At 39.1% G+C, this 22,438-nt stretch overlaps 1 protein-coding gene and 1 pseudogene across 1 annotated transcript in view; one reads left to right on the top strand and one right to left on the bottom strand.

The window, feature by feature from the left end:
* Window positions 1–2,217, bottom strand: part of LOC144657322 (DNA helicase B-like) — a 41,876-nt gene extending 39,659 nt beyond the window's left edge. Inside the window, exon 1 of the mRNA XM_078517659.1 lies at window positions 1,562–2,217. Within this exon, the coding sequence (XP_078373785.1) occupies window positions 1,562–2,138 (577 nt within the window). The 5' untranslated portion in view covers window positions 2,139–2,217. The remainder of the gene's footprint in view (window positions 1–1,561) is intronic.
* Window positions 2,218–8,927: 6,710 nt separating this feature from the next.
* On the top strand, window positions 8,928–11,105 carry LOC144657862 (uncharacterized; annotated as a pseudogene).
* Window positions 11,106–22,438: the final 11,333 nt, after the last annotated feature.

Genomic DNA, 22,438 nt, shown 5'->3' with positions numbered 1-22,438 from the left:
TTATATCCGGGGGGCCTTATAACCGGATGTATTTTTTTTGTTTCCAGGCTTATAAGCGATGGGGGGTGGGGGCTTATAACCGGAATTTTACGGTAGCTCAAATAACACTGAAATATCACGATTACCTCACTGCCCAAATATCGTATTCACTCGAAAAAGCGCTGCTTACTGAATTTTGTGCCCTGTTTGGCTCGGTGGTTAAATCGAGAGCAGCGCTTGTAAAGAAAAATCATTTGAAGAATAATTTTTCATGTCACATCATTACTTTTTATTTCTCTTAAAAAGGTAAGAATAAAGCAAGGGAATTCATATATCTCCGACAAAATAAATCAGGTACTGAGGTAACCGATAGATTGGATAGAAAGTCATTTTATCAGTTACACCAGTTAAATTGCCGAAGGAATTTCAGCGAATTTGAATTCGCCTCTTGTTGTTATTTGGGTTCGGCGCTTATTTTGAGGGCGTCGCTTTTTACGGTGCTTCTGGGCCGCACTTATGCACATACATTTATACATACCACCTTTATTTATCCATTGATCGAGCCTAATCGCAGCAGGTTGACATCCTTTTCAGACGAGCCTTTAAAATTTGAGTAGGAGATAGTATGCAGATTTTCGTATGGCAACTGGCATGGTGCTTTAATTAGGTCAGTTGATAGCCTTTTCGTTGGTGAATTTGGCAATTTATCTGATTCATTTGCGCGCAGTTGGCAGAGTTGGTTATCGTGTTTTTTCCTTTTCTTTATTTTCGCTTATTCTACCCGAAAATAATACTGGTTGGAAGGGATATACTATTAGAAGATTCTAGGAGTAAAAGTGGAAACGTGAAAACGCTGCTAGTTCCGAAAAACTTAGGAAATAATTTAAAAAAACTCCGAAATTTTTAGCTGAGTGAAACAATGGTCTAGAAATTTATAGGCATTCTCGAGATATCGAAAATTATAGGCAACCTTTCCTTCTCCGAACAGATATTCACCGAAAATGGTCGTTGGGTGCCCCTGTGTTCTTAAGATCCTGTAGTCTTAATTTGTGAAGAGAAATATTGATTATTGAGCTAAAGCATTATAAAGAATTTGCAAAGTACTGTTAAAAGATTTGTTATGATGAAACTTGTTCTGCCACAATGGCAGATTCAGGCTTTACGAAAAAATGAAAGCAGCTGCGGTCTAGGAAGAACAAAATATGGCGGTTTGCAGAGTGTATGAGCACCTATAATAATAGACCTTCACAGATTTGCTGCTTGCAATAATTATTCCACAATACTTTTAGGGAAAGTCAATATCAAAGGGGTTGGTTGGGGATAGAATTGCATTGCATTTTTTTAGTGTCTTATCACAGGCAGCCCATAAATGAATAATTAATTCACGTAGTGAACTTGGGCCGCCTGTGGTCTTTTGAGCTAGAATTAGGGTTTTGCAAATTGGCCGTAAATCACGCCATCTTGTCCATTCATATATGCAGAGGCTTGCGTGACTTGCGTGACGTGACTGTTTTTCCAAATTTCAGACAACAAAGCAGCTAAAATTAACGTATATAAAAACAAAAGTACGCCATACACTTACGTCTGGAAGCAAAGCTTGTTCGAATCTGGCCAGCAATTTCGCTGTTGATTTCACTGCTGCTCGCGAATTCCCTCAAGTTCTCCAGCAGATCCACAAACGTCGGCCTCAAATTTCTGCCTTCGATGAATTCCAAGAACGAAGCAACATGTTGTTCATTTACACAGCATCCTTGCGTCAGGAACAACGATAACAGCGATTTATCGACCCCGTCGTCGCATCGAATGCTGTACGAAGGAATCTTTTCAGTCCGCTGCGTTCTCGAACCCGTGTTGATTTCCATTACCTCGACCATCCACCATGGCTGAGTGAACATGCTGTCAAACCGAGCGCGCACAACCTTTTCCTGCTTCAAAATAAACCTTCCATTCCGTTCCTCTAGTTCTTGCAGCCTTTCTGCGACGTATCGGAGTTTCGACGGGGTGTAGGACTGATATTTTCCACTGGCGATCTGAATAATATCGCGGTAATCGGGGTTTTCGAAATCGTCATTGTCACTTTCACTTTCGCCATCCGAGTCCGCTCGATCGTCGTTCGAGTCCTTTTCTTTGGGCAGGGAGAATCCTCGAAAGTTTACCATGGCGACATTTAGCTTTAGTGATTAAAGTTTGTTTTTTCAGCTCATGGAGATCTGTTCTTGATCTGTTCCAGAAAACACACAGCTCTGTTCGGGTTATCCTCGTACCGACAAGAATCCTGTATTCGAATCGTTTGACCAGGTATTAAATTTCTCCCGCGCAAACGCGGGCTTACTGTGTCCACTCCGATGGGGAGGTTTGAGATCGACAATAATTTTTCTCAGTTCTACAACAGTCTCTCTTTCATTGCATTTTAAATATATCAAGGTCTTGCGATGTGAAAACTCAGTCAAGCTTAATAAATGGAAAAACAGTCTCCAGATTGGTCTTGGCATAAAAGGACAAATCTAACCCCAGGGGAGATGGGAGCAAAGATAAATAACCGGTTCCAGACTCCCACTGAAGGGCGACAAAAAACGCGTGACAGCTGAGGACCAAAAGTTGTAAAATATCAACAACATGCAAATACCCGATTCCCTCTATAGCGCGCGCCTGCAGGGAATCACGGTAGTTGTATTCATCAAACCATGCGCGAGACTCAGCAACGTGCATCGTTGCTAATAAGTCTCGCGCATGGTTTGATGAATACAACTACCGTGATTCCCTGCAGGCGCGCGCTATAGAGGGAATCGGGCATTGATTGAGGGTCAGTCAAGCGAAACTGACAGTGACTGAAAATTTCTTGGGATATTAGGATCAGGTCGGATTGCATTACAAACATCAGTGAAAAGCTTTTTTTCGATCAGTACTGAATATTTGACGTTGGCGAATTTGACCAGAAGTACGTTGGCGAAGCGACTTAAGCCTTTGGCGAAACAACTTAGGACGTTGGCGAACGGGTCGTTGGCTAAACAACTCGTTGGCGAAACAACCGCAATTCGCCTCAAGTTATTGCGGTTTTCAGTGATATGCGAACTCTGATTGAAATTCATCTCCAACGAACAATTGCGTTTTTCGCTGCCGTCAATCATAATTACTACGCTTAGAGCGGTTTTCACTTGAGTGTCGAAAGTAAATTGCGTTTGCTTTGGTTTTGCATTATTACGCTCAGTGATTGGCTTAAAAATCTCGCGCCACTTTCTCAGCCAGTCAGAACTAAAACCAAAACCAATTGTGACTCGCTCGCGCACGTTTTCCCGCGCTTCGTGCCAGCTACATGTATTTGCTTAGAGTTTTGATTGGTTCACTGCATTGTCTGTGTCTGAGTAATTACTTTGGTTTTGGTTTTACGACACTCAATTGAAAACTGCTCTATCAGTTGTGTATGCAACGAAGAAAGCTTCGCGTCCAAGTTTTACCGTTAAAACTCTGCTGTTGCCAGGGGTGACAGAGCTAGTTTCCATTAGAAACATCTCGTGCTTACTGAAAAGTGCGACTGAGTGAAGTTAATAGTAGCCCAAAGTGGAAATGTCGATTTCTTGTTTTCAGGCATGCAAGTGTATGCATTTGAGGAAGTTGTAGGAAAATTGCTTCAATTATTTGTGGAAAGATGTCGGCAAAAGAAATAGTTTTTCTACAAAACTGAGGACAAATAACGACGATGAACTGGTATGGGATGAACGCATGCGCAGAAGAACAAATCTTGCTTGGGGCATCAAAAATGCATACAGTTCAAGTAAGATTGGCAGCCAAACTCAATTCAAACCGGATTCTCTCATAACGTGTGATTAAAATAATGAAGTCACCAGTGTCAATTTTCATCTCGCCTTATTGAATGTCACGGATTTTAGATTCATTTATCTGTTTGGCACCTCAAGGTCGTTTGGCCTGCGAACGCAGGCGTATTTCCGGTTGTCGTTTCTGGGTCGTTTTTAAGCTTCCCAAATAGAACTCCGCCATCCTGTAGAAGTACCTTAAGTCGCCATGAATTACACCTTGTTACGAGCTTTACAGAAACAGAAAGGCTGAATTTCAAGCCTGGCTATCAAAAAAAAACGTTTAGGTATCATTAAATCGTTAAGTTTTTCTTTTTTCTCAGCAAATCGTTTCGTTATCATAAGAACCTGCTACCTCGATTGCATAGTCCAAAATTACACGAAGTTGTCCGCTCCAAACAAGCGTAACAAACACGTCTACTTTAAAGTTATTTTTGACGATTTTTCGAGACGAGGCGCTCGACATTTTGGCTCATTTTTGACCGGATGTGGCGTCAAATTTTCGGCTTTGATTATGATACGAAAAAAGTGCCAGGCGCGGTGAAGTGTTCGCCCCCCCCACCCCCCCCCCCCCCCACCGATTACATGCCACTCTAACCAGCGTTGGGTAGAGTACTACTGGTTTGTTCCTGTGGAGATTCAATTCGCAGCTGTCATAACGCTATAACTGAAGTCATGAATAGTAAAAGACATGCTGAAGTCTAGATTTTCAAGGTTTAGGGCCTTCGCTAGATTTGGATGCCTTTCATACCGTTGTAGCATTTCGGGTAGACTGGTCTTGTCAGGTAGAAACTGTAGTGTAGAAACTTTGATTTGTTTAATTTGTAAATATAGTATCTTCAGTGTAGTAAATTATTACGGAATTAGAAAATCTGTTTTGTTTTTGTGACTGCATGTAAATTCTATGTATTATTGAAATCCTAACTTTAGGAAAAGATAAATCTTTTAGAGTGAAATTTACTTAATTAAACTTTTTAAATCAACTTTTCAATTGTTGAACTTAAACTAGAGTCAGGCTTCTCCAGTTTAAGGATTGTAATAATTTTGCTGTGAATTGCTATGTTTTGTCTCATTTCATTTGGCAAGAGCTTTTAATTTCGTTTAGGACTATAAAGATTCATTCTCATTAAAGACTCATTAAATACTAGGAAGTCCTTATTAAGGGGCTGTTAAATGTAATGTAATCCAGTTGCAAAAAAGCTTAATGGTTTCAGAATTTGTAGTTCTGTAAGTTGATAGTTGCTACTAAAAGAGTTTAGAAACCCTTATGTGAAGATCTGTTAACAGTGCTTGATTCTGAGATTTAATGTGCAATATTTTCGTGGTTTTCTTAGTTACTAGATTATGCGGAGCACTTAAATGCTGCTTCATCAGAAACAGGTGCTATATTTTGGTGTTGTAACTGATTAGCACTGTTAAAACATTGTTGATCACTGAATTCAGTATCTTAGTTGAAAAAGCACAGACCCTGGTCCCTTAATAGCACACCATAAATTTCAGTTATTTTTTAAACAGTATTAATATTTTGTGTCAAGGTGTTCTGATACCTTAGTGAAACAGCCACTGTTATTTATTCTCTTACCTATACCTTAGGGCCAGTTTTCTCCACAAACTTTTTTCCCCAGTGACCTCTCAAAACTGGATTCAACTGGTTTTGACTGATACTGACAGAGGCTGCCTAATCGTAGTAGGTGACTTTATAATTATAGCACACCAGTTAAAAGTTGTAAACTTTTCAGTTGAAGTAATTTTTATTATCCAAAAAAGTATTTATTTTCACTTCATTTCTTCTTCAGTTGTCCTGCTTGCTATAGAGTTATTGTAACTGCTTTTTCACGCCGAATTTGCACATCGTTTAAAATCGTTTATTTGTAGTTTGATATCTTCAGGGATGGAAATTTTCGTGATTTCTAGTGGACGAGCAGCGGCGGAAAATTGACAATTATGCTAAAGAAAGCCTGGCATTTTTTTAGTCGAGGTACTAGCCAACCTATTTTGTCCACTTCTGTCGTCCTCAAATCGGAGGAATCCCCTTCAGGTGTACACATACCTTACAGATCAGATGGCGAATTTCACATAATTTGTTAAAAGTCCAATTAGGCCATCCCAATAAAATGTTTCGTTTCCCATCGCCCGACCGACCCATTTTTTTCGAAAAGTAAAAAAAAAAAAGCACACGAAGTTGTTTTATTAACAACAATTGGTATGATGTGATGTCTTTATCTTTAATAAACATCGATACTACGTTATTTAAAGACTTTTAAGGAATAACGAACGAAAAGACCATGTTTTCGAGTTGACTTGGTAATCAGGCTACTTACTTAGCAGCCCGGCCTTTTCTGGAACCCAGCACCCTTCAAGTGTTCATTCCTTTTTTTTTTTTTTGCCCGACCGACCGACCCACCATCACAAGAGACGGGGCGATGGGAAACGAAACATTTTTTTGGGATGGCCAAACCACCAAAAAAAAAGCAGTGCCGCCAAAATTCAGCTGACCGGCAATCGACGACGCGTTCACTTACCAGCTTTTTCGCTGTGAGTGTTTCAACGTTTTAGAATGCCATTCGTTAAATGAAGTTCAACATCGGTGAGGTTAGTTCCAGAAAGGCAGGAAAAAGATTTGTGTTGGGATTTAATTTTATTGACGTCGGAGAAATAGACGGCTTTAGAGTCCTCTCGAGTCGCGAAAAATAAGGCCCCGTCCACACTGACCCGGGTAAATTTGAAAACGGAGAAATTTGAAAACGCCGCGTAAAATGTTTTCCGCCCACATTAACCCGGGTAAATTTGAAAACGATACACTTCATTAGTAAGTAAAAGTAAAAGTAAAGTCTTTATTTAACGAGGGTAGCACTAAAATAACATAAAAAATACTAAAAAACCAGTGGCCCTGTAAAATTATTTACAATAAAATATAAAAATACACTATTTCACGCTCTAAGTCCAAACGCTCATTGGTGAGCGTTTTTGAAAAGCTCCGTTTTCGGTGACCGAAAACGCCGATTCAGTGTGGACGGTTGGCCTAACCGGAGAAAAAAAGATGTGTTTTCAAATTTACCCGGGTCAGTGTGGACGGGGCCTAAATAGCAATTCGACATAATATACTTCATTTAGTCGAAAGTGACGTGTCACTTTATGTTTGAAGCGATGACGTAGGAAAACTCAGTTTTGCCCGCCGCTCGTATTGCGGGCTCAACCTCCGTATGGCAGGCAACCGGGTAGTTAGAAATGACCAGTATGAGATTTAAACGAAAGAGAAACGTTATATTTTATGATCATGAGTTTTAATTTAGTAGTAGAAAGAAAACAGCTCTGACATGTCTACCTTCAAAGTCTTCAAAAGCGATCAAAGTGCCTTTGACGGCCGAGTATCGTATATCGGATGTCACGCTTCAACATAACGCACGTCTTCTTGAACAACAACAAAAGGAAATATAACGCTACTGGGTCCGTCTAAAAGCCTTAGGCTTTCTTGTTAGCTAAAAACGCGGTTAAATATTAACCACCTGGTTTAAAGCTATTATCAGTAGCTTCTTGTTTTTTTTTTTGTGTGTGTGTCGGTAGGGCATGAAGGTTTTATATGCTGATTAGCTTAATTAAAACTGGTCATCTTTCATCACGCACTTGAAATTGCCTCGATGGGGAAGGGGAATGGGACAAAGGAAATGTTTTAAATTACTTGTCACTTGAAGGATTTAAATTACGTGCGTTATACGCGTTTTCCAACGTGTTTAACTCAACAAGGAATCCTCGCTTAGACCACAGAGCAAAATAGAAGTGCTGGGCAGTTAGAAATGACTACTTCCAAGATATAAATGAAAGGGACACGTTTTATTTTTTGAGTTTTAATAGTAGAGACCAATAGAAAGAAAACAATCCTAGAATCTCTACCTTCAAAGTCTTCAAAAGCGATCAAAGCGCATTTGACCTTTAGTACTGACGGCCGAGTATCGTAAATCAGATGTCACGCTTCAACATAACGCAGTCCTTGATGAACAGCAACAAATAGAAAAATAAATGCTAATTGTCCATCCAAAAGCCTTAGGCATTCTTGTTAGCCAAAGAAGTGGTTAAACATTAACCACCCTGTTTAAGGTTATTTTCAGTAGCTTCTTGTTTCATTTTTTGTCGGTAGTGTAGAGCATTGAAGGTCACGTCGATCGAGAAAAGGGGAATGGGACGGAGGAAATGTTTTAAATTACGTGCCACTTGAGGGATTAAAATTACGTGCGTTATACGCTTTTTCAACGTTTTTAACTCAACAAAGAAGCCTCGCTTAGACCACAGAGCAAAATAAAACTGCTGGGCAGTTAGTAATGACCAGTAAGAGACATAAATAACAGGGGCACGTTTTATTTTGTGAGTTTTAGTAGTACGAAGAAAGCATCTCTACTCTGACATCTCTACCTTCAAATTCTTCAAAAGCGATCAAAGCGCCTTTGTCCTGTAATACTTTAATACGGCCGAGTATCGTATATCAACATAACGCACTTCTTGTTGAACAACAACGAAAGGAAACATTTTTAACGCTACTGGGTCCTTCTAATGGCTTGTCAGTCAAAAAAGAGTTAAATATTAACCACCTTGTTTAAAGCTACATTTTCAGTGGCTTCTTGATCTTGTTGAAAAGTGGGTTTAGTCTGACCCGTCCCCAGTCGTCTTCTATAGCACGTTCCCTTTTCGGTATCCATCTCTCCCTGCGCTGTATGAAGACGAATGGGGACGAGTCAGGAGTTAAGTTCCCCCCCCCCCCTCCGCCCCCCACCCTCCCTTTTTTCAATGTTGTACCTTATTCTGGTCGGAAAATGCGAAAGATAAGCTTTTATACCGACTATCGTCGACCAAAACGCTAAGAAAACGCATCCCGCAGGTTTGGAGAACACCGCAATACTGCAATTCGAGATTAAAATTACCGAAATACCGCATGAAAATTTGGCCAATACCGTAGTACCGCAAACCCCAATGTCCGCCTCCACGTGCGTATCTGCCTGGCTGTGACAATACTGACTGTTGTGAATGTCAGCACGTTACACCGTTGCGATATACGAAGTTAATTAAGCATTTCCACGACATTCTACAGTTCACTCCCAACAAGCACAAAAAGTTGCAGCACAAAGTTTTCATACAAGTGTAAACATGTCATCGAACCTCCTCTTTTGCTTTGTGCTAATTAGCACACAGCTCGTGTTTACAAGTTCTAGGACGCTATGTCCGAGGTTTTTTTTCAAAACCTCAACGAAGAGACCATGCCGTACAAAATGATGGAAGGTGTTTACATCAAGCAGAATGACAACTACAATAGTTTTCCTGTGTACCACCGAGAGGGCGACAGTGACTTGGGACTGCATTATCACATCGACAAGAAAGGCAACAAACTTTTGGTAATCGGAAAGAGTACAGGAGGCTCCTTTTTAAACGACTTTGGCGTGAATGCTAGACTTTCTAGCGATCCCTTGTCTTGGCTTAGCTCCGGGACTTTAAACAGAAGTGATGTGTTTAGTAGACTTGTTCAACAGTGGCAGTACTTCGACAGTCGCGATCAGACTTACCCCAATGTGCCTTTAAATGCTTCTTCTCCGCTGATCAAAGCCGTGTGTGTAGACGAAGATTTTAGAGAATGTATTTATAACGCGAGCAGAGTTTACTTGAACAAGAGAATCGACGACATAAACGGTAACAGTTTTGAACGATCCCACAAAAGACTATTTCTATCGAGTTGAGGGTTTGTTTCGCAATCTTCGTCCTGTCTATAGGCACAGCAATGTGTCATGGTATCTGCAGTACGTAGACACCTACTGGGTGATAAGTGAATCGTATAGACCGAGTAGTTCAGACAAAAACGTTATCTTGAGAGTTAAGGATTTGGCCCTGAGACCTGAATACATCACGAAGACTTGGTCGCAACGGTTAGTTGGATGGCGTGACATACCCAGTGTGAGAGTGTTATGTGGGGGTGTGACTTCAATGACAAACATTTGTCCATCAAATCCGTGTGCCACGCACGACAAAAGAGCCACTTGTGTTACTTCCGGTAACGAAACGCTCTGTCTCTGCACTTCCGGCTTTACGGGAACAAGATGTTCCGTCAACAAACAGTACTCCACGCCACACGCCGAAACCGGTACAGAGCTGGTTTTTAAATACCTGGAAAAAAGACCAGGGAGCCTAGGCATGACATTCTGTAGAGGTCCACATCCATCTACAAGGTTTTACGTGTGTGTGGACAGCGATGACAATTCGTTCTGGAGTGGACAAGGGTCGAAATGTAAAGGAAAAGAAATAGAAGGGACTACGTCTACGACGCCTTCTCCGGACAATTCCTGGACAACCCCAGAGCAAGTTGTGGTAATACTGTATTTCTTGCTACTTTTGATTATTCCTTGCTTTACCTACTTCATGAGGCGGTGCAAAAAGGCTAACGAGGACGAAGAAGAAGAAGACCAGTACAGATCTAGAGTCGAGGAACTTGCCAGAGATACATACAGTGCAGGAATACCCGTATGCAAAGTATTGACAAGAATATGCAAAGAATGCTCCAAGTTTTTGTATTTGTCATTTTACCTGTGGCTCGCCTATCTAATTTATAGTTATGTTGCGTCTCAAGAGAGATTGAGGGCCCTCGCTTTTGCAATGCTTTTTCAATCTTATTTGAGCGTCCTGTACGGGAGCTGCAACTGTCAGGAGCTGCAATACCTTAAAAACATCAGAAAATACAAGAGGGCTTTGGAGACATTGCACGAGCTCCCACCGAAAATTAACATGATTGTGGAATGCTTTCATTTCGGGGAAATTATACGAGCACGTCGAAATGTGACTTTTGTAGACCGAAAAGTGTTCTCCTTCGATTCATGGGATGATGTTTCCGAGAAAGAGATGCCCAATGCACTGAGAAACGCAGCTCTAATTCGTGTCCAGATCGACACAAGAATCCAATTCGGTGACCAGGCTACGGTGGATTATTATGATAGAAAAGCGACCGAAATGATGGAAAGAAATGATCACCGGGACAGCTACACTCGGTACAAATGGATTAAAGAAGTTCCCGGGGTGGATAAGCAGTTCTGTGCTTACGCAGACAGGAGTGTGAAGCCCTTTTGGATGCGGCCACGTTTCTTCTGGATCGCCACCTTCTTGCATATGTCTTGGCCTTACCGCTGGCTATTCAAAGCTAAGACGGCAAAGATCCACTACGTCTTGAAGAAAAAAGTCTACAAGAATACAACGCCATCAGGAGAGCTCGAGGTGGAACCGCCGAGAAGGCTGGATTTTGGAGACACCTGCGCAGGGCAACCAACGTCAGAGATGTCGACTTAAGCAACAGGCAACCCACTTGTTCATGCACACCTCGGAAACGTTAGCACGCATTGCCCGTCTAACAGTCTAAATGCCTGACCTGCATTTTTCCCCCACCTAAAGGTACCGCCGCTTAATGCACCTCTGCCAGTAGCGGGAATAAACAATCCCCCCCCCCCCCCTACAAAACGGAACCTCGTCCACCGTCTTGCCAGGAAGCTGTAAGCCAGACGCACAAGGTTTCTTTTAAATAGTTATGGAGATGATGATTCCTATAGGGCAAGTTTCACAAAGAATGATTAAATGCGCTTTACATGGCAAAAAAGATGAACGATAAAAATGATAATACACATACAAAATTTACAACCTTATGAAATACAACAATAGAACTACAGCCTTCGAGTTAAAACGCACGTCTAAAAAGACGTGTCCTAACGGTAGGTTAAAAATCGACAAAGATTTAATGTGACTTTTTTCCCTGGGAAAACTGTTGACAAGCTTTAGCTCCTAGAGTAGATAACAATTGGCCGCGTGGAATATCTAATTTTAGGCTTTCATTAAATCTCATCTAATACTTTTTGCTGTTTTACGACAAGCAAGTTTACAGATTTTTCTAGCCGTTGGGCGCTATCCCATGTACTGCTTTAAAACTAGCTAAAGTTGCATTTAGACTGGTGGGCTATTATTAATTTTAGGAAATCGCTAAGGGTGACGTCATCAATCTTTGTTTTGGTCAGCACAAAAACGCGGACTCTGGAAATGTCCCAATCTCGAGCCCAGCACACAGCGGTCAAACGTCGCGCGCGTGCGCGGTTCCTGCGCAATTCCCGCCAAAGTTCCACATACAAAGTCTTAAATTTTCCGAAAGCTTTTGCCTAAAAGTAAACGCCTTCCCTGGAAAGTTAAGTTTTATACGCAGCTTAGAGCGGTTTTCACTTGAGTGTCGAAAGTAAGGGCCTGTTTACAAGCAGGTAGGGTAACCCTAGTGCTAGGGTTACCCTAGCAAGAGGGTTAGAAGATAGCCCGGGTTTACAAGCAAAAATTCGCAGGTAGGGTAACCCTACTACCCGGGCCAACTTACACCGATTACCCTTCAGTTAACCTTGTAAACTTTTGTCGTAAGAAACTGTTATTCGAAAATAATTCCGTTCCAGTGCAAAAATACGACAAATTGTGATTGAACACGATGTTTCTTGGTCACAATTCGCTGTTTTTGTCGGTATTTTTGAAGATATTTAGCTTCTTGGAGCCAAAATAAAGTTGTCCCGGGCAGGCGAGTTATCCCTAGCAGAGCGTTTACAAGGCGCTAGGGTTACCCTTGCGCTAGGGTAACCCTAGCGCTCAGCTAGGGTTGCCCTAGTGCTAGGATAACCCTAGCTGCCTTGTAAACACGTCGATGAAAAAAAGAAGAAATGTGGGAGCGCTAGGGTAACCCTAATGCTAGGGTAACCCTAGCACTAGGGTTACCCTACCTGCTTGTAAACAGCCCCTAAATTGCGTTTGCTTTGGTTTTGCATTACTACGCTTAGTGATTGGCTTAAAAATCTCGCGCCACTTTCTCAGCCAATCAGAACTAAAACCAAAACCAATCGTGACTCGCTCGCGCACGTTTTCCCGCGCTTCGTGCCAGCTACATGTATTTGCTTCGAGTTTTGATTGGTTCATTGGATTGTCTGTGTCCTTTGTGATTGGTCAGAGTAATTACTTTGGTTTTGGTTTTACGACACTCAATTGAAAACTGCTCTATGGATGGGAAATTTGATTGATCTCCACTGAGTTTCCCAGCATGAAATTTTCTCTTTCGCTGTACTATTTCTATAGCAATTTCTTACAAAAGTTTGCCCACTTTCGAGTCAAATTGTTATAAAAGTTCGAGGCAGCGAGGACCGGACGTGAAGTCATTTTTTGCGTTTGACCGCTGTGAACGAGCCCAGAGAGTTCCAAGCTCCTCAGTCAGCGGTAGGTCGCCGGGACCTACCGCTGACCGATGGACTCTGGGCTCGAGATTGGTAAGTTCCTATTTGAAAGTTCGCGATGGATTGGCAAAACTAATGAGTGGCAATAAGTGCTTCTGCGTCCTATCCAAGAAGAAAAAAGAAGCAGAACTGACAAATTTCGCAATCTTGATGTTGACCAAGAGAAAGGTGAAAACTATGGACGAAATTTGCACGACGTGTCTTAGTAATGTTTGTTACTTCTGCAAAAAAGGAGTAAAATGACTTTAGTCTTTACATTCTTACCACTGTTATAGAGGTGGATGAATAGGTTCGCAGATCGACGGCTAGGATTGTGGATTTTTGTGATACATTGAGCAGATTTGCGGATTTCAAATATACAACAGAACGAAGATTAGCTAAGAATTTTGGCCTGTATTTCGGACTCTTAATGTCAGGAAGTTCGGATCGTGGATACTAAACGCAGTTCGAGTTCAGTCTGTGACGGTATGTTGGCGGAATTGTCACAAAAACAATCAATGAAACGAAACTTAAAATGGCATAAAAAACAACATCTTATGACCGTTGCCATGCGTACTCGGATGGCAATGCGATAATGCGTATTTGGATTTGAACGAAAATAGCGGTAGATTGACGAATTTGACCATAACGTATCACGAATCGGCAGATTTGCGTACATCTATTTACTCCCCCCCCCCCCCCCCTCGTTATATATCAAGTAATAGATCGTTATATATCAATGCTTAACGCCTAGTCAGACCGAAATTGCCATTTTGTTGTCATGTTATATATTCCTTTTTAGACATCCTTTATTTATACACATTATTGAATATCAATATAAGCACGAACTGACCTTCGCATTTTAATTAACTTGATCATGACATCTTCTGGAAGCCGGAACCCTTAAGAGGCTCCGACGGAGAATATGGAGAATCGTTGGACAGGCTGGGAAAATCGAAAATCTTGAAACTTTGCCTGAAGAACACCTTTGGGGAACTATGTTCGAAAATATTATTGTCATCTTCTGGGAATTTTTGGTTTTCGAGAAATTAAGAAAAAACGAAAATAACGGTTTTTAGCTCATTAAATATGCAAAAAATATACGTAAAAATGGCAAAGTTCTCGATATTCCTATAAGAGCAATTTTCAATGCTTTGAATCGAAATAAACGTAGAATAATAGCTTTATCTTTCTTCTTTCAAGCAACATACACTTTTAATTTTTTCTAGCTATTTTAAGATTTTCATCGCCTTTTAAAATATTGCTCTATCAAGCACTTCGGGAAACGGCAAAAGTTGAGAAACTTTAGAGGCCGAAAAAGCACCTTGATATGTCCGATAGCGAGTCAAACTAAACACTGTGCAAAAGCTCGATGTCTCTACTATTATAATATCAAATAAAAAATCTGGGTACTCGAGATTCACACCGATAAGAAACGCAAGTTCAGGACGTACTCGTGTCTAATTTGCATAATGCTATTTTATAAAGACGTCCTCCGTTGACTGTTCTGGTCTGTTTTATTTCCATTTGTAGGCTACGATTTTCAAGAAATAGACATCATAGCGTGTTTTTTATTCTGTTCTATATCAATCTTGGTTTGCGCTAACATTCTGTTAACATTTACCGAATATAAATTTACAAATTAGATTGAGAGTAGTCGCCATTACGTGACCCGCGTCACGCTATTAATATATTTTTATTAACAATTCAACAAAAGTATAAACTAACTTCTTTATGCTTTAAAACTTCCACTATTTAGAGCATGGTATTACTATTAGTTTAAGGCACTTAGTCGCAAACGTCCGTTTTCTTACTAAAAAAGGGAAGGCTTGCGGTATGTTGATATTTACAATCCTTGCTTAAGATAATATCAAGTTATAGCAATATCAAGTTCAAGTTTCCGGCAAGTTTGACCTTTAAGTTTTACTCAAAGCTAAGATTTCATGTTATTGCCGTTAACTTGAGGAGAGTTTTGAAGTTTTGTATCCTGTATAAAACAGCCACAAAAATTATTCATTCCGTGAAAATGGAAAAACTGCTTGGAAAAATATCAAAGCGTACAATCTCCAATCTAACTTGACATACATTTGCATCCATCGGCTAGCTGAGATCCTTTAAACCTTCGTATCACTCAGTCCGTACGGATGAGGCTTTTGCAAATCAAGGCCAAAACAAGTGCTGATAACACTAATGGAGACCTTGATAATTCTAATTATAGCAAAAACCGAATTAATAATTGCTTTTATATGAAAGTGAAGTGAATTCATGGTTCACTGATTCGCTTCTTCAATTCGACCGATGAAAATTTAAAAACTTGTGAAACAGAAAGAAACGGACAACAAAAAGAAGCTACCAAAAATTGCGAAGGAGCTGTTCCACGAAAACCTTAAGGAAGAAAGCATCCAGCAGCCGGAAGACGAGAAGGACACAAATGTTGAAATTGTTTGCCGTTAATTTGTTTACGTGTATAAGAGCCTACAGTTAATTAATTCTGGGAATCGGCGTAACCTACTGATTAAGGACATGTTTCACGGGGCAATTTTCCTTAAAACTTGTAACGCAGCGATGATGACTAAAATCATTGCAATTTGACGAAGGAGAGTCACACGTCCGCAATTTTTATTTGCAACTTGCAACGCCGGCAGCCGCTAGAAATTACCATTCTGCGAACGAAGTGACACGTGAGCTCGAGCGAAGGACGAGCGATCTCCCTCTGATTGGCTCATTTTAATAAAATTACGTTGGAATGTCACATGCACATGTCTCGCAATCTTTTCTTGTATTCAGTTAATTCTGGACATCAATGCAACCTACAGATTATTCACTAACCTGTTAGAAGATTAGTGAATAATCTGTATGTTGCGTCGATTCCCAGAATTATAATTTACTCTAGGCTCTTAGCGAATGAGAAGTCAGTGACTACAATTAAACTAATTATCCAAAGCGACTATATATATGTCACGGATTTTACCAGATTTTTGAACAGCCCGAAATTAAAATTTGTGTCGCAGGAAACCTAAAAATAATAGTCCATTTTATATATAAGAGCATTGAAGCTGTTAAGCTGTTTACGCGCATCTTTGGCTGCGGATGGCTCGGATGAAAACGTACGGATTGCAACTTAAACTTGCTGGAACAAGCATGCCCGTTTCTTTAAACACAAACCAAGATTTCTTGCTATCTATTCCTCGGTCACCCCGGGTAAAGGAGGACTTGTGACCCGCAACTTCAGTTGGTACAGAACATTTTGTCTTCCCAGTTCGCCAGCGAATACCGAGCGTATTTCTGTGCTTTGGGCAAATCGTCATGTATTCTTGGCATTCTTGCCCTACGAAAATCCCTAGATGTATCGGATAGGTCAGCTTGTATCAATTCACAGTTTAGTTATACAGTAGTGTGATTCCAAGAAAAAAATATTCATTTAACCTTACCTGCACAGGTAAGCAACAATTTTTTTTCGTTATCAATGCTGTCCGTATTGGTCAAGATGTTACAATACTTTAAATGTGCTTTGACATCACGGTCACAGTCTTTTAAATTTACATATTGAACAACTTCTGGATTGTGTGGGCTTGGGCCACAAGCCCCACCAACAAGAGAGGCAAAACTGCAAAGGGACATTATAGTTTTGAATTTTAGCCGAGAAAGTTCTTGCTTTCGTGTTAAATGTCCTGTCGCTGTGTACGTGTTCGGTCTCTCAAAGGAAAGTTTAATTTAATTTTGTGATCTGACGGAATGAATGGATTTTGCACGATCAAAGACTTTTTTTATAGTTATTGTAAAACAAGATAGGAAACTTTTGGCATTTTATTCCATACATGACAACTGAACGGAAGAACGGCGATATATGTACATGACAGTTTTAATATTTGTGTACATTTATGTACACTAAAAAGTAAACTTCCAAGTTAATTAATAATTCCTTACTACATGCATGCGTTCTATTTTTGACTTAAGTAACGTGAGTAAATAAAATATTTATATCATTCCCAATTTCAGGTAAGTGAATGAAATGATCTAACTGTTTACTTCTTAAATTTTGAAGTGCCAGAATCTAAACAAACTAATAATCTTTCCTCCGATCTTTGACAAAAAATTTCAGAACATGCACGTGACACAGGTCACGCAATGAGGAACTCAGTCGATAATTTTTACTCTTTTCTTCTTTCTGAACCTCTATATAACCTAAGTATAGGCATAAGACGAAAAAAAAATAAAAGCGAGTTTAAACTTGCTTTATTTTGTGCAAATCATTTCTTCCAAATGGAAATAAAGCGAAGCAGATCTCTTAGCGGGGGACGTCTTTCAAAATAAGAATATGCAAATTACGCACGAATACGTCGTGAACTTTCGTTTCTTATCGGTGTGAATCTCGAGTACCCAGATTTTTTATTTGATATTATAGTAGTAGAGACATCGAGCTTTTGCACAGTGTTTAGTTTAACTCGCTATCGGACATATCAAGGTGCTTTTTCGGCCTCTAAAGTTTCTCAATTTTTGCCGTTTCCCGAAGTGCTTGATAGAGCAATATTTTAAAAGGCGATGAAAATCTTAAGATAGCTAGAAAAAATTAAAAGTGCCTGTTGCTTGAAAGAAGAAAGATAAAGCTATTATTCTACGTTTATTTCGATTCAAAGCATTGAAAATTGCTCTTATAGGAATATCGAGAACTTTGCCATTTTTACGCATATTTTTTGCATATTTAATGAGCTAAAAACCGTTATTTTCGTTTTTTCTTAATTTCTCGAAAACCATAAATTCCCAGAAGATGACAATAATATTTTCGAACATAGTTCCCCAAAGGTGTTCTTCGGGCAAAGTTTCAAGATTTTCGATTTTCCCAGCCTGTCCAACGATTCTCCATATTCTCCGTCGGAGCCTCTTAAATCCCTCATGCCTCGGCAGCTCACGTCGATAAAAGCTCCAGTCATGCACGTCAGAGCTCTTATTTGGAGCTCTTACCAATTTATGATCTCACTTTTCACAAATCAGTTGTAGAACGAATCTACTTGTGCTGCATTGAACTGGCAGCTAATGTTTAAATTATGTGAAAAAAATCCACCCAAAGCCTATAGTTCGCCTATCTTGAAGAGAGGCCTTGAGCAAATTGTCTGTTTGCGAGATGTTTTTCCTTGATGAAATAGAATAAGATCTCAACACACAATCAGACTCCATCGGTGGAGAAGTCGTTGTTTGAAGCTTACTTTGCAGTATTATTACCACCTGTAACTTCATCCACATTATAACATTAGATTGCTTTATCTCTTGGAAGTAATTCTGAAAGTAAAGTGGCTCTGTGAATGTTATGTGTGACATTTTTTTTTTGGTTGAACGTTTTATTTTATGTTGCCCCCTCCCCCTCCCCAAAAAAAAACAAATCATTCAAATTGTAGCTAATGCTTACAACAATTACAACAAAGACGTTGAGTTAGAAAAAGCTAATGGGGTACACAGGGTTCGTACAAGACCGGCTTTCCAGGACTGAAAAGTCCTGGAAAAAGTTTACGGGTCCTGGAAAGTTCTGGAAATCTGTTAACTCAAGTAACAACTGAATTCTCAAAGCTAAGTTAGTTTTGGTAACATTATAAGAAATGTATGGCAGACAGTAAGGATAAATAATATTGAGATCTTTGGAATGAAAGGGTTGACGTGAATTTTGGAGTCCTGGAAAAATCAATCTGAGCCCTGGAAAAGTACTGGAAACTTGTTTGTGAAAAAGGGTATGAACCCTGGGTACAGCATTAAGGTGGATGTACGGCTTTCAGAGACGGTATGTTCCCGGTAGAGTTTCGTTTGTTGTTTTCCAATGTGTAAGAAGGAATCTGTAAAACTTCTACTACCGTAATGATTCGATTTTAATTAGCGCCTGGGGCGCTTATTTACTTTCGGCACCTCAAGGGAGGGCGCTTTATATTCGGGACAGGGCGCTTATTCGGGACAACAAATTTTCAAAACGAAACTTAAGTAAATATTAAAATAACTAACAATAACAGAAACTAACAGTAACAAATTGTTACTTTTAAAAGACTTGTTCATTTTCGCAGAAAATGTATGCGTGTACGGTACGGTGAATCTTCATGAGTTTATCCATCGTTAACATCGTTAATATGTGCTCTTTCGTCTATGTAATCTTGTATGAGAGTTTGGATAACTGGAGATGCTTTACGCTCTCCAGTTATCCAAACTCTCATACAAGATTACATAGACGAAAGAGCACATATTAACGATGTTAACACTTCCCTTGATAAAGTAGAAAATATTTTTAACACAACTGCAAGACAATGTTTAAAGATTAAAACCACAAAACAGCGTAAGCGTATCCAGTCATCGTCAAACAAAAAATGGTTTGATCGGGAATGTAGATTAAAAAGACATGAATTGAGGAAATTGGCAAACCAAAAACACAGAGACCCCCTGAACTCAATTTTACGTGAAAATTACCACGTCGTTCTAATGCAATACAAAAGTTTACTTAAATCTAAAAAGAACGACTATTGTAATAGCAAGCTTCATAACTTGGAGGAAGCTGTTAACAATTCAGATGCAGCTAACTTTTGGAAATGTTTAAAATCAATGGATGACATTATTAAAAAAAAAGATACTCCTTTAGTGTCAGAAGAAAATTGGCTGCGATATTTTGAATCTCTTCACTCCAATGATCGACTTAATCCCATTCAAGAGAAAATCTGTAACGAACTTCAAGAAGAAGAAGTCCGGAAAAAACAATTTCGGCCATTAGATCACTTGATTACCGAAATTGAAATACGAAAAGCTGCCAAAAAGTTAAAGAACAACAAATCTTCTTATTCAGATAAAATTAAAAATGAAATGATTAAAGCAAGTATCAACGACCTCATGCCCGTATATCACAAACTTTTCAATGGAGTTCTAAATTCAGGTTCCATGCCTCAAACATGGTGTGGTGGTCTCATAACGCCAATTTATAAATCGGGTGGAAGAAGTGATCCGTCAAATTACCGTGGTATCTGCGTTTCGAGTTGTCTGGGTAAACTGTTTTGTTCTATTTTAAATCAAAGGCTTCTCGAGTATTTCAACACCAATCATATATTACACAAGTCACAGATCGGCTTCATGCCTAACAATCGAACAGCAGACCATGTTTTCACACTCCGAACTTTGATAGACAAGTACGTCCATAATCACAATGGCAAAATTTATGCCTGCTTTGTCGATTTTAGAAAAGCTTTCGACTCAGTCTGGCATAATGGGCTTTTAAGTGAGTTATTGCAAATTAATTTAGGGGGATCCTTCTACAATTTAATTAAAAGCCTTTATTCTAAGTCTTCTTGTTCGATAAAAATTGATCAGTATCAGACACGACCCTTTCAATATATGAGAGGTGTACGACAAGGTTGCGTTTTAAGTCCACTACTTTTCAACCTTTATATTAACGATTTACCGTTCTCATTTGAAAATATTCTGTCTGATCCTTTTGTCCTACCAAACGGTACAAAATTAAACGCTCTACTATATGCCGACGATTTAATTATTTTATCACGTTCCAAAACAGGTTTGCAAAACTGTCTTAACACATTAGACACATACTGCAACACGTGGATGTTGAGCGTAAATCCCAAAAAAACCAAGATAATGGTTTTTCAAAAACGTGCGAAAAAATGTACTGAACATGTATTTTACATAGGAAATCAAACAATTGATGTTGTACAAGATTACACATATTTAGGAACCAAAATATCTTCTACAGGAAATTTTAAAATCTCACTTGATCACCTAAAAGAGAAAGGACTTCATGCACTTTTTAGTTTGAGAAGACACACAAATTTTAGTAGATTGAAACCTTCTCTTGCCTGTAAAATCTTTGATGCAATGATATCTCCAATTCTGCTCTATAATAGTGAAATTTGGGGTGGTTATGTAAAATCTGATTTTAAGGCCTGGGATGGTTCACAAATTGAAAGAACACATCTACAGTTTTGTAAACGCTATCTTGAAGTCAGTAATAAGGCTTCTAATGTTGCATGTAGAGCTGAGCTTGGTCGATTTCCTCTCCTTATCACCATTAATCAAAGAATCCTCAATTATTTGATATATCTCCAAGAAAAGCAACCGGATTCTTTTGTTAGACAGTCTTTTCTAATTTCATTAGAACTTCACACCGCTGGTAAAAATAGTTTTTACTCTAATCTTATGAAGATATCCGAATATTTTAATTTTGGTAATTTTAATCCTGATTTAGTAGACACCGCAAAAGTGACAATGTTTCTGCAGTTAATGAAACAGAAATATATTTCGTATTGGCAGCATACTCTACAGCATTCTCAAAAACTAGAATTTTATAGATCTTTTAAGAATGAATATGATACCTCCAATTATCTAGAGTTAACTAGGAGAGTTTCTGGTAGGAGAACATTAGCTAAATTACGTATTAGCAATCATAAGTTAATGATCGAACTAGGCAGATATAACAATACGCCCAGACATAATAGGCTCTGCCCGGTCTGTGATTGTAATAAAACCGAAGATGAAATTCATTTTCTCTTTTATTGTTCCAAATATGCAACAATAAGAAATAACTTTTACAAGACAATACAGCCTATCATCTTAAATGTCAGCCAACTACCAGTGCCTGACTTGATTTTAGAATTAATGAATTCTCCCGATCATTTTGTGACCATGCAATTGATTAAATTTATATCATCTTGTTTTGATTTACGTAACAAAATACTATCAATGTAATTAATTTTATATGAATTATTTCTGTTTTTTACTATATATTATTATTTTATTATTTTTATTATTATTATTACTAAATAAGTTTACGCTTTTGCAATATTGTAACAAATTTACAGTCATGCAAATAAAGCTTGTTGTTGTTATCCATTCGACATCGATCACTTCAGTACTAGTTGGGGCAGTTATCCACAATAGGGGCGCTTATAAGAATGGGGGCACTTATTACAATGTGGGCGCTTATTGGAATAGGGGCGCTTATTGACAAAAACACATTCCAAGTGGGGGGGGGGGGGGCTTATTCAAAAGGTGGCGCTTATTTAATTATTGGAAGGAGGGCACTAAATCAAATCAACAACAACAACAAGCTTTAATTGCATGACTACATAGGAATTTGGTAGTCGTTGCAAAAGCTACTTAAATTTAATTACATATTCTTTAATTAATTAATTAATTAAGATATCTAGTAAAGTAGAAAATAACATAACATAACATAACATAACAAAAAATAAAATAAAATAATAAAAAAGTGAAACAATTACGGTACACCATAACACTACCATTTTGATCATCTGCTAGAGTACTTCTCAAGTAGATCATTACCAAGCCCCCTGACTTCGAACTGATCTCTTGAGAGGATCGAAGAACGTGCCATGCGCACAAGAGGGATCAGTGGTTGTTTCTGGG

The sequence above is a fragment of the Oculina patagonica genome, chromosome 6, assembly GCF_052425735.1.
Source record: "Oculina patagonica isolate OP01 chromosome 6, crgOcupat, whole genome shotgun sequence".
NCBI lineage: Eukaryota > Metazoa > Cnidaria > Anthozoa > Scleractinia > Oculinidae > Oculina > Oculina patagonica.
The sequence above is the reverse complement of the archived record's forward strand: the minus strand, read 5'-3'. Positions and strand labels throughout refer to the sequence as shown.